Here is an 18,153-nt window from a genome sequence, read left to right as displayed (position 1 = left end):
TGATTTGGATCCATTGACGTTTGGGCTGCTCGACTCTGTTGTCTGAAGATGCAACAGCAGCAGCCCCGCGTCGCGTGAAAAACTCATTCCGATGTCCCGCTCAAGAAGATTTGCGGTACCAAGCAAAGAAGAGTATGGAAAGGAAACGAAGAGATCCGCCGCAGAGTGAAAAAACGCCAGAGGTGTCCTTGACTGTCCGATCCGCCCCGCTCGCTGTACGTGCGCCTTCTGCCATGCCCGAATTAAGACCCTGCTAACCTACCTGATATGTACGTGCGCTCAATCACCCAGCACGCTTTCTTGCTCGCCTTCGCGCTCGCCGTCGCCCTCTGGGCCGTCGTCCGCCATCTCCTCGTCTTCGTGGACCTCCAGCTCGCGCTGTCGCGTCTCTTCTTCCTCCCTCTCCCTGTCGGCCTCGTCGTCGTCTTCGTCTTCGCTGACGACAATCTCGGCGCTCTTCGCAGCAGGTTGCTGCTTCGTCTGACCGCTTCGTCCAGCGTTGGGGGGAGCACTGCTTGCCGCTCTGCTCTTGGCTCTGCTCTTGCTGGCCGCCGATGACTTTTTGCTTTTCTCGCCGTGACCCGCCTCCAGATACGCCACGACTTCTTTGAAGTTGTTGCCCAAGCGGTTCTTGTTTCGCTCCAAACGGCGGCGAATGGGTCCATTCGTGTTGTATCCAGCGTCGCCGATTTCGTCGTTGTCATCTGACCACTCGTTGTCCAAGCCGTTCTCTGACGGCTTGCCGTCCAAAACACCAGCCACGATGGCAAGGACGATTTTGGCTGCCAGTTCGCACAGACGCTGTTCCGCTAGCAGTGCTTCGCCTGCTTTGATCATTTGCCTCTGCTCAGACTCGTCTTCGGCGTCAGACTCCTCCTCACTCGATTCGGGCTCGTCCTCGATGTCATCAGGCTCGTCATCCGCGGCAGGACCGAAAAGGCTTTTGCCTGCCTTCTTAGCGAAAGCACGTTCGGCGGCGCCGAGGATCTGGAGCAGGACTTTCTGTTTTGGGTTTGGCATGCGCAAGACAAGCGCTAAGAAGTCGTCATTGTACTGGGTTTCATCTTGCTGCGCAGCTGCATGGTCGCCGTTGCCATTGGTCTGGGCATTCTCTCTCTTTTGCCTCTCTGCGTCGCGCTTCTCGTCTCTGGCAGCGCGCGCGGATCTGAGCGAGGAGAAAGCCGTGAATAAGTCGAGCATGATTCCTGCTGCCGTGAGGCGGACTTCATCTGCACCCTGGCGTTTACGGAGGACTTCGTCGAGAGCGGAAATGAACGCGTCTCGACGGAGGGCAATAGCTTCAACATCATCGTCTGGGACGGAGCCAATGGAGGGATCCTTCACAAGAGCCTCCCAGTAACGTATCTTCCACAGAAAATAGAACAAAAGGGATTGGGCTGCATTGACAGCAATAACGTCTTCAGTGGCTGATTGAGCGGCAGAAGTGTCAGAGTTGGGCACGCCGCGACGGACAAGATCAATGAGGATTGTGATGGCGTCGGAGGCTTCGGCGGTGTTGCTGCTATTGCGTTTGGTCTTCTTCGGTGAAATCGAGGGTGGTGCTTCGAGGGGTTCGACGCAGTCGGATATGCTCGCGAGTTTCGATATGCGAAGAACGGTGTTGGAAACGGCAGAGAGAACATTGTCGCTGAGATTGCCTCTTCGTGAAAGAGGCTTGCCCTTGTGCAAGGCATGAAGCGCTGCCACGGTGTCTTCCCACAATACCTGCAGTTTTCCTTCGGTGATTTCGGCGAGTTCTTCATAGCTCTTCGCGTGCAGGAGCGCTCGACTTGCCTCTACTAGGACTGCTTCGTTGCCGTGGCTCATGAACTGCTTGTTGATGTCGTCCAGAAGTTTACTGTATGTCGTGCTATCCTGGCGCAGCTCCTGGAATACCTCGAGGTTGAGAACGTGCTCCAAACGAAGGACTGCAGAGGTCGCGTCGGGCACCGCGCCAAACTTGTTGAGCAGTTGTGGTATCAAAACGGCCAGGTGTCGAGCGGCAACTTCTTGGTCCTCCTGCAAGCTTTCCTTTTGCGCCTTGGTGAGCTTGGACTTTTGGTTGTGAGGCTTTCCGGCTTCCACCGTGTGCGTCAAACGCATCTTTACCGACGCATTCAAGATGTCGAGCAGAATAATCTCTTCCTTCTCATTGAGCTTGCACAGGAGCTTGAATGCAGCCTCAGGGTCATCTGTTGCGCCATTGGTTTGGGCACCACCTGAGGTCTGGGAATGATCATACAGAAGATATCCGGCAATGACTTCCCACTTCTTGAGCTCAGGCAACGTATCGTAGAGAGCTTCGGCGGCGATTTGGATGCGGGATTCTACTCCGGCAGCGACCATAACATGACTGTTGGCGAATCGATCGATCTGGCTGGGGAGGCTTTCGTCGCTCTCATCGTAGACTTGTAAGTTTTCTACCAATGATTTGAGCCTCAGCCACTCAAGTCTTGGGTTCTCAAAGTCGTCATCGTTGTCGACTGTGACCAAAGCCTCATCCAGGGCCTCTTGTCCCCCCAGCTCGTCCACGTTGGCATCGTACATAACATCGATGTTGGATCCCACGAATCCCACCACGGCTTTCCTCACGCGTGGCTCAACATCGAATATCAGGCGACCGATGCTGTCGATATCGGAAGGCTCGAGAAGGCCGACTTCTAGAAGGGTGTGGAGCAGTTCGACGGTCGCGGCGCGGACGCTGGGATCTGCGTCCTGAGTAGCCATCTCTACCATCCTCGGGCGGAACCTCTCCGTAAAGGTCTTTAGACCACCAAGTTTATCGGCGTCCTTGAACAGCCCTTGCAACTGCTTCACTACCTCCAATCTTGTGGCGGCTGACACATCTGAGAGAACCCAGCCAAGGTATCGAATATGGTTGCCATCGAAGAAGAGGTCGGGGAAAGTATTGATCCAGTCGCTCAGACCCTGGACGCACTCCAATCGTATCCTTGGATCAACGTCGCGGTAACGGTGGACAAAGACGGTGTCGAACCAATCTCTAATTATGGCCTCCAGTTTCTCTTGTTGCTCAATCGCCTGCTTGCTCTTCTGATCAAGCTCCGCCACTCTACCTTTGTTGTTCTTATTGCGCCTGGCCTCGGATTCCTTCTGGCGTATCGCCCTGGAATTCTTCTCGACGAGTTTCTTTCCCACTTCACAAAGCGCGCTGATGATGGCAGTGGAAATGGCGGTCGCGGTGTGACGAAAAGGCCGGCTCTTGCCCGAAGACATGGTGCTGAGCCAAATGTGGATATTCTCCATGATCTCAGGGCTGTTGTACAGCATTTCGGACTCGGCCAGTGTTTCGACAAGTGAGCTGAAGAAGCCGACCATGTTGTGGCGGAAGTTTGCGGTACCTCTGCCTTTTGCGATCAATGGATAGTCGACGTTGTTTTGCTAGTACTGTCAGACCAGAACCTCACCTGTGGGCTATCTTACTCACAGCTTGGTATTCCTCTTGTATGTCATTTAGCTTACTATCACAATTGTCGGGGTCCTCCATGTCGTGGTCGTCGACCTTGGAATCGCATCCGGCGCATCTGAGGACGAAGTTTATCAGCTCCGCAAGCTCGCGCGAGTTGTGATCGTTGAACCGGTGCAACCACCGCGCCGCCACATCGTTAAGGTTGTCCCCGCTCGCAAAGATATCAGCTAAATCAGACAGTCAGCACCAGCGCAACCACGTCTTTGCTCGGCAGCATACCATAGAGACCACCAACTTCCTCAGCAGCCGCAATCTTGCTTGGGCGCGGCTTTTTCGCCTTCTTTGGTTTGCCGGCTGGCCTTATCGCCAGGCTAAGCTCTCCGTTAGGCTTGCTCTTTTTCGCAGCGGGCTTCTTTTGCGGCTTGGTCTTTCGAGCGACGACCTTCTTTCGTTTCTTTTCACGAATCTCCTCCTCGTCTGGCTCGTCCTCGCTGCTCTCCTCGTCTTCTTCCTCGTCGGCGTCGTCGTCCACCGCGTCGTCTGCATTGGCGCCTTCATCATCATCGTCCTCGTCAGCTTGGTTGCGCTTGCGCTTGGTGGGCGCAGGCGCAGAAGAGTAAATTGTATCGGGCTTCTTAGTCACGCGTCCGGACTTGCGGCGACTGCCCGCGGCGGTGGAGTCGGCGGTGGAGTCAGCTGGGGCTTGCGCGTCGACTTCGGGCGAAGAGGGCTCCATGCTGGAGAGACGCGCTGGCATCGAACCGGGAGAGGAGCTGTGGACGGTTGGCTGCGTCGAGTTTCCGGGCGCAAACCGATTCGCGAGAAAGGTGTCTTAGCCGACGCGTTGGGAGAGAGGATACTGGCCGCTGAGCTGAACGAGACGAGCGGCGGGGGTCAGCGGACAGTAAAGACAAGCTTGGGACTCGCTATGTTGCGCGAGTTCGGTTGAAGGATGCGAGGCGCGACAGCCGCCGGTGGTGGGTTATGTTCGCGGTGAATCGGAGGGACGCGTTTGCTGGCGAGGGCGGCGGAGGTGCTTGGAGCGCTCGGTCGTCCTGTGTGCCGCGCTCAGGCCGTTGGAAGCCTGCCGCGACAACTCAATGCCGCTCGGAACCGGCAAACGCGCGTGTCAAACGGCCACGTCTATCTACCCCGCGTCATTGGACAATGGGCTGCTGCCCCTCTGTCAAAGCTCCCCCAAACGCGCTTCCTGGCTGGAGATAAACATTGAATTGTCTCTCGACTCATCAACAATCATGAGTTGACACAGGAACGTCCAGACCATGGCCTACAGCAATCCCTTCGCGCCCTCAACCTCCCACCCAGGCCGCGGCGAAATCGATCTAGCTCTACTCCCACCCTCCACTCCCGTCCTCAAGACCCTCTCATACCAGTATCCCCTCAAGCTCATTGCGCCAGAGCCCATCAACATTCAAGGAACGGCCTCGTCGAACAAAGATGCCCAAACGAGCGTGCAAACTGTCTTCCTGCTCACGTATGGCGGCGGCCTGGTCGCCGGCGACACCATCGACCTTCACATAAAACTCGCACCTACAACGCGGCTGGTCTTGCTGACGCAGGGCAGTACCAAGATCTTCAAAGCACCGTCTTCCGCGTCGGAGCATCGCGCAGGGCAAACGACGACGGTAGATCTTGCGCCCGGTGCAGCGCTCTGCTATCTACCCGACCCAGTGCAACCCTTTAGCGAAAGCAGCTTTACTCAGATACAAAGGTACAGGCTGGCTATCGACTCGTCTGCAGAAGGCAGTGCAAACCAGCCAGCAGCAAGCCTCTGCGCGCTGGACTGGGTGAGTGAGGGTCGCGGCGCGCGGGGCGAGCACTGGGGCTTCTGGAGCTACGTCTCGCGCAACGAGGTCTACCTGACTCCGTCCTCTTCTGCTTCCCAGGACAATGCGCCCGCTCGGCCGAAGGCAAAGGATCGCTTGCTCGTCCGCGACAACATAATGTTGCACAATGGCGTTGAGGGTGGCAGCGTCACTACCGCCGGCGACGTCTTGGGCCGCATGGATGGGCTTGCGGCCGTCGGCACGCTGGTCCTCTGTGGCCCGGTCTTTGTGGCGTTGGGTGCGTTTTTTATGGACGAGTTTGCCGCTCTCCCGCGAATAGGGGCAAAGACGTGGAGTTCGGGCGCTGCTGCGGCCGCGCCAGAAGACTCCCAGTCGGAGCTCTCCAAACAGGAGATATGGCGCGCAGATCGCTTGAGACAGGAAGCAGATGACGGTGTGTTGTGGACTGCGGCGAACGTTCGGGGCTCGGTGTTGGTGAAGGTCGGGGCAAAGACTGTGGAGGGAGCGCGAAGTTGGCTGGGCAGGATGATCAAAAGGGAGGGGAGTGTTGAAAGGGAGTTTGGCGAGGGAGCGTTGTTGTGTTTGAAGTAAACCAAGGCCATTGATACCCAGGTGTGCAGCTGTAGAGACTTTTGAGGGGTTTGATGAAATTTGGAAAGAGTCTATGTGAGGGTACTCCCGAGAAACGCTACGAAATCTTGCAAACCCAACGGGGAATCTGGTATCTCAAGTGACCAAAAAAACAAACGACAGCCTGCCCTTTACCGATACGCCCTTGATCTCTGTAGGCTCAAGCAAAAATCATATCCAAGGCCTGTGCCGTCTCTGACTCCAGTCCCACTGCGTTGCAGCGCGCAGATCATCCACATTCAGGATGTCAGCACCCTCGGCAACCAGTGTCTTCCATACGACGTTGCGCACGCCGATAGGCCAGCCCGGCGTGCCCCAGTACCTGGACTTCAAGCCCCTCCTCTGCGAACCTTTGATCTGGCCTCTGAGCAGCCGCAACTGCTCGGCAGACATTCGGCCGCCTCGCAGGATCGGCGAGCGTCCGATCGTCTTGCTGAACTGGGTCGAGGCGTAATACGAGTTGGAGCGATCAAAGGTGGCTGCCGTGACGTTAGGGGGTAGTCCAGTGTTGCCTTGACCGGATGCGGCAAGAATCGTGTCTAGCGCTTGGTCGTCCGCGCCACCGATGGACTGCTGCGCCCCAGACGCTGGGTCAGGGTCTTCGTACATGAGGGATAGTGGCGCGTCGAAGAAAATGTCGCGGTATGTCGCGTTAGCGATGATGAGATCGAACGGGGCGTTGCCGGTGGCTACGATGGTGACGGGGCCCTCGACAAAGTCGTGTCCGTTCCAGTGGCTAAGGTAGCCACGCGAACGGAGCGTTTCTAGCTGTTCGGATACGACAGGCCAGAGTTTAGGGCCATCCGTTTTGAAGTCGACTAGCAAGACGAGCGTTTGGCGCGGATCTTCGTCCCACACGCCGTTGCGAGGAACAGCTGCACTTGAATTGGAGACCAGCAACGTTTCGGGAGCATTTGCGCGGTCGAGAATGTCGAGGATTGGGTTGAGATAAAGGTTGCGGAACGTGCGGTTTGGCGTAAGTGCAGCAGTATTGTGGCCAACATAGAGCTCCGGTTCAGTGGTCGCGTGGTTGGTTGAGGGAAAGAGCCAGACATCTGCTTCGACCCCGATGCAGCCGTAGTGAAGCGCATCGAAAAGGGGCACTCGTCGCCAATAATCGTTGTGGGAGTGACACGGAATCGGTTGGACATCTCGGGTGACATTGGTCGGATATCCAAGACCATCGCCGTAGTATCCTGGCTCTCCCCAATGAGGAAGAAAGCCAGGCATGTGAGAGTCCCATAGGAGGGGGCCCAGGTTGATGAGTACGTTTGTGAGATGCACCACACCACTAATCAAATTAGCAAATAGTTTTGACCAGCGCGGTAGAGGAGCACTCACAACAAGGAAAGCGTAAGGACGACAATGCCTATAACAATTTGTCTTGACGTTCTTGCCCATGGCGGCAGCTTGAATGCAGACCAGGGGCCATGATCGAGCCTGTATGACTTATGAGTTGGAACCTCCCCAAGCAGTGTAACGCTTGACGGGTCTTCGCATCGCGCGGCTTCTTCAGCGGCCCACTTGCGCCGGGCCTGAGCAGACATGAAGAGCCTTCGCCAAGCAGGCGGCATGCCCTCGTCTCTGATGTGGACAAAAGTCTCAGCATAGGTGATCTTTGTCTCGGAAGACATTTTGGAAGGAGAGGTAATGTTGAAGGGAGGTATCAAGGCAGAAGCGTCAGGACCGTGGGTTAAGAGGACGAGGGCATGGCCAGAGACGACCAATCAGAGGCCAAGGCGGGGGTCAGGGATGAGATGGATATGGTAGCGAGCGAGGACGGTAGATCAGAAGGGTCCAGCGGAGAGAGTGAAGCCAGCAAAGACGTCAGGTATTTAAGAAATTGATTGAAACGCACCTGCTTTCTAGCCGTGACAGACAGGCGCAAGTCATGTAGCTTGTCCCTGGAGGGTTGGTCCGACGCTCGTGGGACGAAGGGCTTGTACCAGACGGTAGTCGTGGCGGGCCGAGATTGTTCTGGCACGACGGATGGTCCTCTTTGCGCTTTTTTTTTCCAAGTGTAAGCAGACGGCTCGTGGATGGAACAAAAGCCACGCGCCGGGTAGTCGAATGCTTGAATTTGGAGTCAAAGTGGACGTGGGGTGCCAGGCCAGGACAGAATCAGAGGCACGCCGGGCCGTGTTAAATCGGTTGAAGCTGCTGGCGGTCGAGCCGATGGGCGGGCAGCATGGCAGCGAGGACGAAGATCAGGTGCGCCGGGCGACACACAACGTCAGTCGCAACGTGCCTCGACTTGGGCTCATGTCTGGCTGTGGGCGCATGCCATGATGGGTTGTCGTCAGGATGAGGTCCAGCACGCCTCGCCGGCTGCGCAGTTCGTTGGTCAACGCGCCCCTGCCAGGCCAAGCTTTGTGGCACGGGCCCCCGCCACACCTCTCCGGCTCGGCCAAAGGCCCGGCGCGCTTCTTCTTTCACTCACATTGAGGCTCGCGCATGACATTCTTGTCGTCTCCGACCGTTCAGCCCACCGTTCTCCCACGTTGCTGGAATACACCAACCTAGCCGTCTACGCCTCCATGCCTCACAAGCACAAGCGCAAGGGCCCTGTCGAAGACGCGGCGTAAGTCCCATGCCAATCCTTTTCCTGCTACCACTCCTTCCTTATTCCCGCCGCTTGCTGATCACGCTCGACCATGACAGCTATGACCTTGCTCCCAGCGCCCGCGCGAAACCGCTTTCCGTCCGCGAGTCGAACACGTTGAGCGACAACTTTGCATCCAAGACGAAAAAGAAAACCGACAAAAAGAGAGCCAAGCGCATCGAGGGTTACGGCACCGATGACACCCCAAAGGCGTTTGCGCGCTTGATGAAGCTGTCGCAAACTGGCAAGGGCTTCAAGGGACTAGACAATGGCGATGCGCCGCGAGGCAAGAAGCGCAAGCTGAACAGTAGCCAGCCCGCCGTCGAGCAGCCACAGCCCCCGCCGAAAAAGACTGAGGAGGCGCCCAAAATCATGCCAGGTGAAAAAATGTCCGACTTTGTTGCTCGCGTTGACAGGGCTCTGCCTGTCTCTGGCCTTGCGCGCAAGGGAAAGACCATCGACGGCTTCAAGGGTGCCCAAACCAGGCTGGAGAAGAAGATTCAGAAGAAGATAAGCAAGTGGCGCGAGGAGGAGGAAGAGCTCCGGGATGCGGAGGAGGAAAGGCGGGAGCTAGCGGAAGAAGAGGACGACGAGCTCAATGCCATGTTTGGAGACAAGACGGATCCGCTGGCCGCGCAGGGTGCCGGGAAGAAATCGAAACGCAAGCGTAGACTGGGCGAAGTTGGAGACGAAGACGACCCATGGGCTGTGCTCAAGTCCAAGAGAGAGGCCCCGAAAGGTCTCCACGACGTCGCACAGGCACCACCCACATTCACCGTTATACCCAAGGAAAAGTTCAAGGTCAAGAACGGCGCAAAGGTCCAGGTTGACAATATACCCAATGCTGCTGGTAGTTTGAGAAGGAGAGAAGAGCTGGGCGAAACCCGGAAGAGCATCATTGAGAATTACAGGGCCATGATGGATGCAAAAAGGAAGGTTTAGAATTCTTTGTAAATCCGGGCGGCGAATGAAGGATGGTAGTGCTATCTCACAAGTCTTCTGATTGAGGAGGAACAGGCGGGAAATTCTGCCTACAACCGGATAAACGAGCTCGAGTGGTCGGGTTTGAGACGCGGGTTAATGCACAGACCGTGGGACGTATCGCGTTTTGATGTGACGTGAGACAAAGTAAGGCTGTGTTGTGAACATAGGATAGTCTGCCTCGCAGACACGGGGAGCGTTCCTGATCAAACACAGCATCCTTTGTAGCAGCATGGATGCGTCAAAGGCACGTCCAAGACTTTGAAATATTTGGACTGCAACACTCTATCAGTCATCCGGCACGTCAACAAGACCAGCAACAAAAACGACGCAGCGAAATTGCCATAAGCTTTGACAGTATTTCTGAGAAAAGAGGTATGCCGGAGGCGCAAGTTATTTCTCAAGAGTTTTAGTGGAGCAGTGCCGTAGGTTAAGTTGGCAGTCCACACACATTCAGATCAGTGAAATGTTGGTTGAATCCATCTCCAGAATCTCAAATAAACAAAAGTACTCAAATTTCTTTTTCCACGCCCACCTGCAGCGCACCTGCAGTGACGTCGTCAGATTGTTGGGCACAGACGCACCGGCAGCGCGGCGGGCGCACGAGCCAAGGGGTCCAGTCGGAAGGCTAAGCGAGTCATCGGCGCTCCTGCAGCCCGCTCTGCAACACCCACCGCCTTTGACCATCACCATCGCAGTTCGATCCACACCCACACCTTTCATGACCTGTCTTCGCTTCGACCCACCCTAATTCTTGGTGTCGTTTTCCGTGCGGCCCATCATGGCCAGAGGCTTTGACGAGTTGCTGGAGTTTTTGCTCGAGGAGATTGCCTTGCGGGGTGAGCAAGGTACGTTGCGCGACCACCCTACCGCAAATCCGCATCGCAACCTGCAGAAAATCTGCGGCGAATCATCTGTTTCACTTGCCCAGGCCCTTGTCCAGTCCCTTGCTATGGGTACCGACCAGCCCAAGTGAGGTCGACCGTTCGAAACTCGGATGCCGCCTTTTTCTTCGCTTCGCTGTGCTCCACCGCATCCGAAAGCTGCTAATCAAGCCACCATTATTAGGCGCAAACTCTTCTGATTTTAAGGATTTGCTTCTCAAATTCTACTCCAAACCTGAAGAGACAGGACCTTCTGGAAAGGCAAGCGCAACGCGGCCTCCGCCGCACATTGATCGCCGTCTTCAAGAAAAAATTTGGGACTGGCTGACTGCGCATCGCGACATCTGCATTGAAAATTACCACGAGGACAACCCGCCCACCTTGGAAGAGTTTGAACGTCTCGAGAACTTGCAAGCGACACAAAATGGCGAATCAACCTCCGGTGCTCCTGAAAATGAAGCTTCTTTGGATGCGCAGGCCAAGACCCAGGCCCCTCGGCTGTTTGTGAACGAAGATCGCATGTGGCAAGCCATTACGGGGCACGGAGTGGACCCGAAGAAGGTTCCCAGGCACGAATTCATCGTTCTTTCCATCATCGCTGCCCACGGCGAGGATGGTGTTGTTCAACCCGAGATAACACGCATCAGCGGCCAGGACAAACGTTCAGTCCCCAGGCGAACCGACAATCTGCAGAAAAATGGATACATTACAAAAACCCATGTGCTGGCCAAAGGCACTCGAACGAGTCTCTGCACCCTCAAAAAGTTTGCCAAGGCCCAGCAAGAGCGAAGAAAGGCCCTGCCTGATGTCGACCATACTTCTCCGCCGGAACTGGTCAGAGAAGTAATCTTCGAGGGAGGTCTGCTCATCTACGACCGTTTCTTCGATGTCCTCATGGATATTCTGAAACAGTGCACCATCATCACGTTTGACGACTGCAAGAGCAAGCTCGGCATCAAGACAAAAACTTGGGAGATGAAGTCCTTGTGGCGATCAATGCGACGTCTCGAAGGCCTTGGTCTAGTCAAGAAAGTCAAGGCGCAAATCAAGGGCATGGTCATCACACAAAAGTGGTACCGTTGCATCAAATTGACCCGCCAGCCCACGCCGCGTGATCGAGTCGTGTTTGTCACGATGAGTATGCGGGCGGCCAACAGAGTTAAGAACGAGCAGGCAGATGCTGGAGGCGACGAAGATGCCGAGCATGACGTAGAGAGTGCCGAAGACGATGACAATGATGGCAACGGAGCAGGACAGGCGCCACTAGCAGCTGATAACGATGTTGAGGAGATTGAGAGGCTGCCCCCGCAATGGGATCCCGACCGGCCGCTGACCAACTTGTTCTGGGACGTCATCGACGACTCAGGTCCTTCGGGCACTACGACAGCTATTATTCGCAGCAGGGCACTAGGTTCTTTCTACAAACGCCCGGTTGACTCTATGCTTGGCCGGATTTCCGACATTTGGCACATCTCTCAACCTCGTCACTTGAGACACTTTGCTGTGGTCAGAGACACTGGCATCAGCGGCAAATACATCCACTACATTTACCGCTCATTCGCCAATTTCCAGCTTGCAGTCGACCAAGGCGAGGCCGCATGGGAGGTCGTAGTGACACAACCAATCAACCCCAATGTCAGCAAGGTCAAACCGCGTGCCAAAGGTGGCAAGCACATCAGGGAGAAAGCTCAGACAGATTACGGGCCCATGGACGAATGGGGGTTTCCTCAAATCGATTCCTCTGCGTTCCAAGGCCAGGACGGAACTGCAACCTTGGAAGACTCCAACAAGGCGATCTTCCAGTGTGGTCTCAAGTCTCTTCCAAGTCGCGGCTATGTACCACGATTCATAACAAATGGATTCAAGGCCGGGGCTCGTGAATTGCCCGTTGATTCTGACGAAGAAGGCGACTCTAGCTTCACAGAGTCCCCAAAGGCAAAGCAAAAGCCAAAAGCCAAGGCTATGTCAAGAACCAAGAAACCCACCGCTAGAACTCCGCTACTTAAGAAGGCTACAACATATGCCCAGGCCCAACGCGACTCGCAGCAAACTCCTGAACTCCAAGGCAACGCTGAGGCGGAGGCGGAGGCTGTCCAGGATTCTTCTCCTGAAAAGCCATTTCCATCCACTCCACGTCGCTCCAAGGCCAACGCGTTCAAGGCAAGTCCGGAATCCAGCCCGGCTTCTCCTCCAACAATCAATGCCGGGAAGAAATACCGACTGAAAGCCAAGGCCGAAAAGGCAGCCCTTCTAGAACTATGGGAGGAAGGGAAGAAAGCCATGGGCCTTGGTCTCGACGACCCGCTGGCATCCTCGGACAAATCCATCGCGGATCAAAATTCCGTCACAGCAGATGCATCTCCAAGCTCAGCAAATGCGAACACCGCAGGTGCTGATACAGAATCTCAGACCGGCAATGAAGTACAGGAGACTCAAGATGGACCAAAGTTGACAGGTCGCCAACGCCACAAGCTCCGTCTTGAAGCCGAGAAGATGAGACAGGCAGAAGAGGCAAAAAGACGCGAGCAGGAGCTCGAAATCATGGGCATTGACTCATTTGCGATTTCGGAAAGAGCTGAAATCATCCTGCAGAGAATGATCGACGAGGAAGAACAGGCTTTGCATGGGACGGGCAACACATCCCAACCCGGACTGTACATCAACCCTCCTGGATCACAAAAGCCTCGGGATCCGTTGAAAAGAGGTCGCCCCAAAAAGGCATTAGTGGCAGTCATTGTGCTTCCTGCTCTAAGACACATCGACTTGAGCTCTTCTGAATTCTCCCGGAAAGTCGCAGCAGCAAGGGCCAGGGCTCCGGCGCCGTCAAGCAACTTTGCTGGAGATTCTCCTCCCCCAAGTCCTCGACCGCATCAGTCCTCGAAAAGGCCAAAGTTGTACTCTGCAGCTGAATCTTCTGGCGATGGCACAGCACTGGACAAGGAGGTCAAAAGTGCTCGAAACGTCGAGAATATGTCATCTAGTAAGCCCTCGATGATGCTCGAAAATCATGGCAACAACGCGAGCCCAGATTTCAGCGGCGAAGGGAAGGAGTCTACTCCAACCGACTCCAGCGCTTTGCAAGCCAGTGTTTCTCATCCTCAAGGATTGCCGCCCATTTTCCCACTTCTGGACGAAATGCCCTCTGATGCCCCCGAACGATTGCCATCGGTATATGAAAGACTTTCTTCCGGTCCGGCAGCGTCCATAGGCCCCGAGAAGAAGCCCGATCTGTTGAAAAAGACTGGTGCCCCAACAAAAGACACGCCGACGGCAAGGAAAAGAGGAAGACCTAGGAAGAACCCCGAAACGCCCGCTCGCCCTCGAAAATCAGCGAAGAAATCCAAGGATGACACTCCAGCACAGCCAGTCTCTGATGATGCGCCAAGTCAAACAGAATCGCAAACCCCTGCAAACGCTGAAAAAGAGACAGTGCCCGCTTCGTCGACAGATGCGCCTCACCCCTGTAACCAAGAACAGCCAGGCCAGCCTAAGCCGTCTTTTGTTCCTGTACAGCAAAACCAAACGGGTCTAGAGAAGTACTTCAGTCGCGAAAATTCGAGAGCTGTATCCTATCAAAGTCCCTATTCAACGCCAGAAAGGGGTGCTACGCGCCACCAAGGTCTCTACGATTCGTTGAGACCAAACTCGTCGGGCAGCCCAAGCGCTTACAAGAGTCCGTACGCACAGACAGGTGTTCAGAATACGATCACATCAAAGACAACACCGGTTCAAACGCCTGGTCTGGCCGGACTCGCCACTTCTCCCAAACAAGGCGATTCATCTAGGCATGACACAGCTAGCCGCCCTCAAGACGGAGAAATGACATCCCCAAGCTCAGCGCAGGGACACGAAGCCGCTCAAGCACCTCAAGTCACTTCGGATTTTCAGACGGCAGTTCAAGAACCAGCAACAAACCAAAAAGAGTCGCAAAGTGTTCCCAGCGCGTCTCCCGTAAGGCCGGGCCAACAGGATAACGATGACGGTCAAAGCGCGGGTCATGATGGTCACAGCGAGATGCAGGATGCTCCGATGGTTCAAGAGAATTTGGATGCCCAGGATCAAGCGCAACAATCGCTAGGCTTAAAAGATGTCCGTCACGATGCTACTGCGTTGGCTCAAGCGACTGAGCCTATCCTTGAAGAGCCAACGCCTGTTGAGCAGGAGTCGAAATGGACAGGACCTACACTTCGCAAAGGCAAGGAACGTGCGACTAACGAACCATTCATCAATCCTAATCCCTCTGAGGTCCCTATCAAACACAAAAAGGGCAGGTGGCAACAGGGGCGAAAACAAGGCGTTAAGCTCGGCAGTGGTGGCATCTTGAACTTCAACCGTTCTAAACTTCTCATCGATATCCTTGAGAAGTGCAATGGTGTCTTCCCTGGAGATTTTGAGATCCAGAGGCCATTTATTGGGCTTTGGAAAAAGGAACACGGATCTGATCGGCTCGTCGATCGTGACACTGTCAAAAGGACCATTAAGAATGCCACTGAGACTGGTAAAGTCAGAAGACTTACCTACACCTTCAAAGACAAGAAAGGAGTAATGGTGTCCCGTCACATTCTCACTCTGCCGAACATTGATCCTAAGTCCCCGCTTGTCCTTGAGACGCAGCGCAAGGTCATTGAGGCAATGCCACGAGTCTATTGGCCCCCAGAAATGAAGCACTACGAGGATGAGTTGGGCAACTCTTGGTATGGCGAGCGATATGAGAGAGAGACGGAACTTACAGTGCAGCGTGAAAGCCTCCCGAAATGGATGCGCGAGACTCAGCTGCGCTCTGCGGAAGACCACAAGAGACGGGAGGCCGATCTGAAGCGTAGTTTGCAGAAAGGACCGAGAGCAGGCCCCAAGTCGACCAGGTCCACTCGCGGCCGATCAAGAGGTAGCACTCTCCGTGGCCGTGCTACTGGCCGCATGCGCCTGGCAGGTTTGCCTCGTCCCCGATCCGGATCAGATGCCGAAAAACCATGGTCAGCCATCGACACCAGTTTTCACAACCGTCCTGGTTCAGAATATGGTCTTCCCGAAATGTCCGAGTTGCCGCAATTCTTGCCCGCGGAAAGAAGGGGCTCATTTGCGACTTTTCAGAACGACAAATATGTCTTTGAAGATCCAGCGGCATACAGCGAGTTCACAGAAAGCGAGGTTTACAGCGAGGATGACAGTGTAGACTTTTCAAGCCCCGGCACACCAAGGCGTCGTGGGAGGTCATCCAAAAGCCGTCGAGGATCTATCTCTTCTATCGCTTCTTCCGTCGCGCCGTCGCCCAGCCCTCGACCAGGAATTCCCGATGGTGCGATTTCCCTCGGAAAGCCAAAATCTGGGCGCAAGAAGGCCAAATGGCGTTTCTGCCGTGTCGGCCCAGAGACCTACGATCCAGATTGGGAGATCCAGCATATAACCACCCTCACCGATCCAGATCAAAGATTCTGCTCCACCAATGGAACCGTTTCCACCGAGTACTTCGTCACTCGCAACGCTAGATTATCGCTATGGGTATCTTCGGATAAGGTCGAGCGTGCGGAGTATCAGCGCCAATTCGAGAACGTGATGCCATGGTCTCTAGCCCAACTGAAACAAATGAGCAAGATGAAGGGCAAGGAGCGTGACCATAGTCGCCGCGAAAATCCTTACTTGAGCATGTTTGAACGCGAAACTCTCGAAATCCAGAATTGGGAACGATCGTTCAAACTCGACCCAGTGTTTGCCGGTTATCGTGTCAAGGAGCAACACTTCATCAACCACACCTTCTATGGGAAGCACTTTGATGAGTTACCCATGACCTCGACGCCGCTTTTTGATGACTACTGGAGCGAATACCACACGATTCTCGACCCGCCTCCGTTGGATCTTCCGTCCGACGCGGACGACGAGGACGGCTCATTCGATCCTTCTTTCCCTGTTGGACCTCCCCCGGCCAAGCGTATCAGACGCAAGACAGCGGTCAACGCGCCCGATACTCGCCCTATCCGGCCTCTAATGAGAAAGAAGATTGTTGCCGGTACATCAAATCGCAACCCCTTTGCGGACCCCACCTGCGTCATCACTACTGCAGACACGAAAAAGTTGCTCTATGCTATGGTTGTGGTTCAATCTCTTGTTGGAGGTTTGGACAACACCACCAGTTGGGAGATTATCCGCAGGATTTTCAGCACGCATCCACGATGGGATTTGCCCGCTTTCCGCAACCGTTGGACGTGGTTGAAGACTCATTGTGCCCAAGTCTTGGACAAGCTTTTTGAGGATTTCCAAAAGGCCTTTTTGCTTGCCTACGAGTGTGGCGACATTCCTTCTCTGAATTACGACAAGCCGGATGACTACGATTGGTCCTCTATCGTTGAATGGACAATGCAGAACATATCGGTCAAGCCGCCCCGAGAACTTGATCCAAACTTTGACCTGCCTGCCTCGCGCGAGGTGCTGGATGCAAAGTTCATCGTCGAAGAGAATGTGGACCGAGTGGACCCGCCTAGAGAAACCTTATTCAACGAGGCGACTCTCGCAGCCAGGCGCAAGGAGCTCTATAACGAGTACTCGTTCTACATCCCGCTCACGTCCATTGCCAAGCCTACATCGACAGCGAAGCGGGGAGGGTTCTCGGAAGCTGCGGTTGAGAAGGCAAAGAGCTGGGTGCGCGCCACAATTGTTGCGCCAGACCATATGTTCAATGCGGCGGCAGCGAAGGAGAAGCTGAGTCGTCTGAACGCCAAGCTCATTGAAAAGGCCACAAACGATTTGACGGCGACCAAGTGGTTCAAAAATGAGTTCAAAGGTCGCGGTAATAAACCCGGTCGCCAGTATGGCATGGACAAGAACTTTCCCAAGGCATTCGAGCGCCAGCTCCAAGCACCGCACCTGATCGATGCAATGCGCTTCAAAGCCGATCTCGACACTGCCTTCCTCAACGGTGCTGAAGGCTATCCTATTCGCTCGGCCGCCAATGAGGGTACAGTTCTGGCCACCGTCAACCTCCTGAATAGCGGACACATAAAGGTCATTTCAAGGCTCCCGGAGGTCAATCACACCGTGGGTGCGCCCTTCCCGCGTCTGACCAAGTTCGGCTTCACCGAAGGCCACTACAAGACGGTGCAAATGGACCGCAGCAGAATGAATTGGGATATGGACATCGTGCCCACTGAGCACTACGTCTTCGGCAACCCGCTGCTCAAGTCCAAGGACATGGAAGATTTGCCGCAAAAGCTGCCGCTGCCTCAACAAGGCTCTCCATCGGAAGACTGGATCCCGCTCTGGTATGACATTCAGCTGTCGCCGATCCGCGAGTGGTGGTGCAGGACTGTGGCGGGCGTGCTGCACGCCATTTTTGGACGGCCGGGAATTAGCACCAATATCATCGGAAAGGCGTTGAAGGAGGCGATTGGCGAGTGGGAGCTTGAGATATGTCTGGTGTGGTTGAAAGAGATTGGGGCTGTGGAGGAGATGCGATTGGGATTGGAAGAAGACGAGGCAACTAGGGGATGGCGATTGGGCGAGTGGTGGTGGTGTGCCTTGGGAACGGAAGCGATGGTGCAGACGGCGTGAGGACGACGCAGGGTGATGTGGGATGGGCCTTTGGGAGGACACTTGTATTGGGAGCATTAGTCGCCTGAGGTGATACCGCAATTGGCATGGATTCCGAGAGAATATTGGTACGAGCTCTACAAATCAATCAAGTTTTCAATATGCACTCAGCGAAAGCGTCTTTCGAATGAAGTGACGGGATTCGAAAGTCGATCGGAAAATGCATGAATAGCCGAGCGGACCGTACCCAGGCAGGAACGGTTCCCCGGGGGCGGAGGCGGAGCGGAATGCATCCGTGCT

The 18,153-nt window shown here is 55.0% G+C and overlaps 5 protein-coding genes across 5 annotated transcripts; 3 read left to right on the top strand and 2 right to left on the bottom strand.

The window, feature by feature from the left end:
• Positions 1-147: 147 nt before the first annotated feature.
• Positions 148-4,163, bottom strand: J3D65DRAFT_683372 (uncharacterized protein; the record flags this gene model as incomplete). Its single annotated transcript, XM_066803769.1, has 3 exons — positions 148-3,399; positions 3,446-3,654; positions 3,707-4,163. The coding sequence occupies 3 exons, from the start codon at positions 4,161-4,163 to the stop codon at positions 280-282; spliced, it is 3,786 nt and encodes a 1,261-aa protein (XP_066660021.1). The 3' UTR covers positions 148-279.
• A 451-nt stretch (positions 4,164-4,614) lies between these two features.
• J3D65DRAFT_36269 (UreD urease accessory protein-domain-containing protein) lies at positions 4,615-5,931 on the top strand. Its single transcript, XM_066795656.1, has one exon. It carries the CDS (start codon positions 4,711-4,713, stop codon positions 5,824-5,826), a length of 1,116 nt encoding a protein of 371 aa, XP_066660020.1. The 5' UTR covers positions 4,615-4,710; the 3' UTR covers positions 5,827-5,931.
• J3D65DRAFT_610737 (uncharacterized protein) lies at positions 5,866-8,159 on the bottom strand. Its single transcript, XM_066798833.1, has 3 exons — positions 7,724-8,159; positions 7,207-7,305; positions 5,866-7,156 (listed from the first exon to the last, which is right to left on the bottom strand). Exons 1-3 carry the CDS (start codon positions 7,756-7,758, stop codon positions 6,037-6,039), a joined length of 1,254 nt encoding a protein of 417 aa, XP_066660019.1. The 5' UTR covers positions 7,759-8,159; the 3' UTR covers positions 5,866-6,036.
• A 243-nt stretch (positions 8,160-8,402) lies between these two features.
• J3D65DRAFT_643718 (uncharacterized protein) lies at positions 8,403-9,409 on the top strand (the record flags this gene model as incomplete). Its single annotated transcript, XM_066802102.1, has 2 exons — positions 8,403-8,446; positions 8,527-9,409. The coding sequence occupies 2 exons, from the start codon at positions 8,403-8,405 to the stop codon at positions 9,407-9,409; spliced, it is 927 nt and encodes a 308-aa protein (XP_066660018.1).
• A 3,471-nt stretch (positions 9,410-12,880) lies between these two features.
• Positions 12,881-18,019, top strand: J3D65DRAFT_610734 (uncharacterized protein). The gene has a single exon (XM_066798832.1). It carries the CDS (start codon positions 12,928-12,930, stop codon positions 17,872-17,874), a length of 4,947 nt encoding a protein of 1,648 aa, XP_066660017.1. The 5' UTR covers positions 12,881-12,927; the 3' UTR covers positions 17,875-18,019.
• The last annotated feature ends 134 nt before the right edge of the window (positions 18,020-18,153 follow it).

This window comes from Phyllosticta citribraziliensis (genome assembly GCF_038025025.1).
Source record: "Phyllosticta citribraziliensis strain CPC 17464 chromosome Unknown J3D65scaffold_1, whole genome shotgun sequence".
Taxonomy (NCBI): domain Eukaryota; kingdom Fungi; phylum Ascomycota; class Dothideomycetes; order Botryosphaeriales; family Phyllostictaceae; genus Phyllosticta; species Phyllosticta citribraziliensis.
This window is presented reverse-complemented; position numbering and strand designations above follow the sequence as displayed.